Source organism: Priapulus caudatus, unplaced genomic scaffold, assembly GCF_000485595.1.
Source record: "Priapulus caudatus unplaced genomic scaffold, Priapulus_caudatus-5.0.1 Scaffold24, whole genome shotgun sequence".
In the NCBI taxonomy this organism is placed as follows: Eukaryota; Metazoa; Priapulida; class Priapulimorpha; order Priapulimorphida; family Priapulidae; genus Priapulus; species Priapulus caudatus.
The window spans coordinates 523,575-528,790 of record NW_014577085.1 but is presented as its reverse complement, the minus strand read 5'-3'; the positions used below and the strand labels follow the sequence as shown (position 1 = coordinate 528,790).

General features: G+C 41.0%; 1 protein-coding gene across 3 annotated transcripts in view; it reads right to left on the bottom strand.

Annotated features, from left to right (window-relative positions):
• Positions 1–3,925, bottom strand: part of LOC106813740 (kinesin-like protein KIF6) — a 10,376-nt gene extending 6,451 nt beyond the window's left edge. For 2 of the 3 annotated variants that reach the window (XR_001394504.1, XM_014817961.1), the window contains exons 1-5: positions 2,461–2,629; positions 1,995–2,113; positions 1,736–1,823; positions 1,161–1,304; positions 685–875 (exon numbers count right to left, since the gene is read on the bottom strand). Coding sequence is in view for 2 of the 3 variants with exons in the window: in XM_014817961.1 (XP_014673447.1) it covers positions 685–875; positions 1,161–1,304; positions 1,736–1,823; positions 1,995–2,113; positions 2,461–2,628 (710 nt within the window). In the remaining variant the exon portion in view is untranslated. Of the gene's footprint in view, positions 1–684; positions 876–1,160; positions 1,305–1,735; positions 1,824–1,994; positions 2,114–2,460; positions 2,630–3,594 lie in introns of those variants that run through there. The other variant, XM_014817969.1, reaches the window with a different exon arrangement.
• Positions 3,926–5,216: the final 1,291 nt, after the last annotated feature.

The following is a 5,216-nucleotide window of genomic DNA, read 5'->3' as shown; positions in this document are numbered from 1 at the left end:
CTGATTCGTTGCACCCCTAGTAGGTAGGTAGGTAGGTAGGTAGGTAGGTAGGTAGGTAGGTAGGTAGGTAGGTAGGTAAATTTAACAAAATCGAATGAATCTAGATGGCCATTTTCATTTTTGCCAAAAAGTGGGCGTGGCTCGAAAGTAGGTCGACTGGCGTGCTCCAAAATAGGACGTGCAGATCTCTCCCATAGGAGTAACAACTGTATGCAATTTGAAACATGTGGGTCAAACGGTTCTTGAGTTATCGTTGACCGTAGGCAGACACTGAAATGCATAGTGAAATTGCCAAAAATCTACCTAATTTGCATAATTAAAAAAAAACCGGTGTGATATGTATTGGGGCCAGTCCTTATTCATTCACGTACCAAAAAATGAGCAAAATCCATTGAACCTGAACTGACTTATGGCCGTTTCCATTTTTGCCAAAAAGTGGGCGTGGCTCGAAAGTAGGTCAACTGGCGTGCTCCAAAATAGGACGTTCACATCTCTCCCATAGGAGTAACAACTGTATGCAATACGAAACATGTGGGTCAAACGGTTCTCAAGTTATCGTTGACCATAGCCAAATGTTGACGGACGACGAGACGACGCCCCATGGCAATAGCTCATCTTGACGATGTCAAGGTGAGCTAAAAATGGCTGCAAGAGAAGAAGAGAAGAAGAGCCCAGGCCTCGTACCTCAACTTCTCATCCTCATTTAGTTCCTGCAGCCATTCAGCACCATTGACTAGTGTTAGCTCATCCTTCAACAGTTGGTTTTCTTTCTTCAGTTGGGAGATGAGAAGGAGTGGGTCCAGTTCTTCATTTAATACGACTTCATTTTTTATCATGGCCACTCTCTGTGAGAACCTGCACGTGGAAATCGTCTCCTAAAAATTAATAACAGGAACATGATTTCATTACTCTCATCCTGTGAGTGTTGATATCACTGATAATATATATCAACATCTACACAAACTTCTATACAACTTGTTCCCTACATAAGATTATAATACATTTCTACGCAAGACATGTATCACAAATATACAATAAATACATGGTTATTTATCATGTATTCCTGATATTATCATTGGTGCACTTCGATGCCCCTTAAATATTAACTCTGCGCACTAATTTATTTTTGCCGTATAAACCTGCTACTAGTGCGATCGCACCTCAAGATTCCTGGTGTCACAGGCAAGGTTAGCTAACATAGTTGTCATGCAGTTGCCACCAAGGCTATCTCTCAGCATAGATGTCATCATGGAGTTTCTATAGGGAACATGAGAGCGTGATCTCTCAGACAGGGCAATGATGACCTGCAACATGAAACCGAATAACACTGCTCACAATTTGTGATCCAATTTCTATCTGTAGAGTGCTTGTTTACAAGGACACCAAGATCAATTTAACCTATTATAACTAGGTTATGTATATTCAACACGTATACTATTTCTACAATCAGACACATGGAATGCGAAACAACAGTAGAGAAAATAAATGACAATAACTTTACATGCTAGATATATAGATTCTACAAAAGAATGCTCCTAAAACAGACCAGATATTATCTGCTGATTGTTCGACAGGTGATTACTGCTGAGTATTACAAATACCACAGATCCTGAAAATATTAGCATATGTCATAATGTGTGTGCGTGTGTGCGTGCGTGTGCGTGTGTCTTACATGCATATTATTACTCTATGTGCAATGACAAGCAGTAATCAATTATGAGGACTACACATTTACTTGCTCAAGATAATGCAGAGAAAGGTTGATGTATTTGGCTTCAGTCAACAGCTGCCCAACCACATTGCTCTTGTACACTCTCTCTGACCTGAACCAATAGCAGGAAACTGTAAATACCAATATCAATATATTGCACGAAACAAATATACTTATTCGTAACATAATCGACTAGCAAAGAGATTGCGCAGATTGCATATCCTACCTGCAAAACACTCTTGTAATTCCATCATATAATGCAACTGCCTATGCCAAATATTACCCAGCTAAATCCACCAGGTTGAGCTTTGCTTTGCGCAGCGTGGCTGAACCGTTTTGCCGCGCTGTGATGTGGACGGTGAAAATGCAATGAGACCGAGTGGATGCTTGATTCATGGGCGTCTGGACAAAATAAAAACATCACATCTGGGTCATTGAGAATATAAAACGAATGAAAATAGTTCGAGAATCACATAAATTGTGTATAGGAACATGAACTTCGTGCAGGCTTAGCCAGCCACTGACTTTATTACTACACATTAGGAATTCCTATAATATACATCCGAAACAGATGTTAAAATAGACATTCACTGTACTACCAATCTTATAGACAAGAACTTAGAAGAGTATTAATTCATTCTACATCTGTATCACAAGTCATGAAATAAGCACAAGTTTCAAAATGCTCGATTTTTATGTTAGCTGAGAGGCATTTATAATTTGTGCATTTGAAACAGCCCATATGTCACCTCGGCTATCATGCGGTTCGTATCCCCAAGGAATAGAAGATTGAGTGCCTCCTCTTCGCTGCTTGCAGGATGCATAGACAAGTTGCGAAGATGGATGTTTTGGGATGAATCTTCCATAAGTGTAACTCTTCTGTGAACGCGACATGTTGTGTAAGGACAACATGGCATTGATGAGGAATACACATGCAGAGCTATACACAAGCATAACATACTAGTCTAACCTGTGGGTAGATATAATAGCATCGGTGGATAATTAATTTACATTCTGCGTGTTATTTGCGTGTAACTTTGTGTTGGCAGTACATAAATGTTAGTCAAAATTACAGTGCCATACGTGATTGCAACTGTCATGGGTATAACACGGCACAGACTAAATCAATAAACACTGCAAAGAATTTTAACATAATGCTAGGGGCACACGAGCGATTTTTATCGCCCGATCGCGGCGATTAAAATTGCCAGCGAATTTAATCGCCCGATCACGAAGGGGCACACGTAGCGATTTTTATCGCCCGATCACGAAGGGGCACACGTGACGTAGCGAATTTGAGAGCGCTCGATTACGCCACTCGACAGAACATTTAACATCACATGATATCAACAACACGTCCGATTGGTTTAGAAAAATCGATCGGGCGACAAAATACGCCGGTCACGGGCACACGAGCGATAATAATCGCCCGGCGTAAATAATCGCCCGAAAATATCTAACATTTTGGATACGGGCGATTCGGTCGGCCGATTAAAATCGGCGTCGACGTGAACGGGCACACGGGCGATTTCTTCGAGCGATTTCAAAATTCGCGGCGATCGGGCGATAAAAATCGCTCGTGTGCCCCTACCATTAGTATAACTCTCCTGTGTATATTGACAAGATAACATTGTAGCGAGTGTGAAAACATTTGTTATACATTGTCTTGTAATTGTTGTATGTGTTGACTGTGATACTCGCTGTACCATACATAGGTTCATGATACGACCTAATTAGCATGATTAAAGATGTAAAAGTTAGCTATACGCAGAACACGAACAGACACAGCCACGAAGGCGCCTGCGATAATAAAAGGTCCATTTAAGGTGTGCGTCGAGCATCACAATATCTTTATTACCCGACAATAAAATGATTACGCTTACGGCAAATCCTCCAGCTTGGACACTTCATGTTTGGGGTCGAGCAGGTCATACCCATTCTCATTATAAATCTCCAGGTAAGAGATGCTGGTCGAGTAGCTACTACCTGCATTCTGATAAAAATTGTACACAGCTGATTTTCTGATGACTCCACCGACAGAATTAACTCGTCATGAAAATATCGATAGGATATCAATGATTCTCCATGAAAACTAGTTGGCAGGCGCTTCTAAATAATACGGTCTGATATAAGTAGCAGTAGTGATTGAGACAAAACTCAGCAACTGATGCGTCCCACACAGTGCCCTTGTATCACCAATGATCACCTACCTGCCTATATGTACCCGAATAAATATGAACACTTTAATATTTATTCATTGGGTTATGGAAAAGCAACACCTAACCCCTACATTAACATTAACAATGTATATCTCACATTTTTGGTATATATAGAGATAAACGCTAAAAATTTAATAATACTCCAAAAACCTACGCAACCATCAGTTCAAGCTATAAACCAGTGTTCGTTAAATTTTATAACATGCAGTTCATATATTTAAAATCCCGAAGCAGTTTGAATTCCATACGTTTTAAATTTAGGTCAAGTGCTACAACCGGCCGCGCCTCTATGTAGGTTACTAAAAGACGCGTCAATGTCTTTAGGTCACTAATGACTGACTCTAGTGTGTTTATTTGCTGGTCAGCAGCTGCTTGTATATGATATATCTAGTCGCTTCCTGGTTTGCCTAGAGACTCTCAATAGCGAATGTAGAGGACGACGCTGTGTACAGGAAAGCATATACTAGTATGTTCACACATGCATGCATAGAGCGCATGCATTCACACGTACGCTCTTTGAAGGGGGATATAAAAGATGCAAACATGATTAAAATTGGCGTTTGCAAACCACCAACAATTTTGCCTGACCAACAGTTGAACAAACAATCAGTGGTGTATAGTGGTGTATATCTTATCTGGCACCTCTATAGTTATGAATCAGTGGTCGAATCTAACCATCAATATATCAATCCAACTACCAACTGGTGATTAAATTGTTATATCAGAAAAAGAAAACAGACAAAAAAGTGAATAAAACTTTTTAAAGTAATTTCCGAAATCCATGTCGAGTGTCGTTTTCTTGTGTCACGCGACGATCACAGCGTCACGCGACGATCACTACGTCACGCGACGATCACAGCGTCACGCGACGATCACTACGTCACGCGACGATCACAGCGTCACGCGACGATCAGCGATGGAGCCATCGTCGTTAGGAGTAAAGAAAGTTAGACACGTCGTGTGTTCGTGTATTGAGGCGGTAGACGTCTATCTCCGCGCAGATTCTACCAACATTTTACATTCACCTACTAACGTATACCAGTAGGCCTACGTAACGCACTATCGTAAAGTATACGTGCGACTCAGCGGCATGAACTTGTACCAGAAACCGGGAGGCTTGGTGTTTCTCGGAACATGATTTTATGAACACATCTATACGACTGTTATAGACTCGGCCATAACCGCGCAGCTAATAAAACACATGAACGCCGGTGTCACTCGGACAACGGCTGGCAACGAGCATTCACGGTAGTTGCACTTTAAACTCACTTAACTGACATTTCATA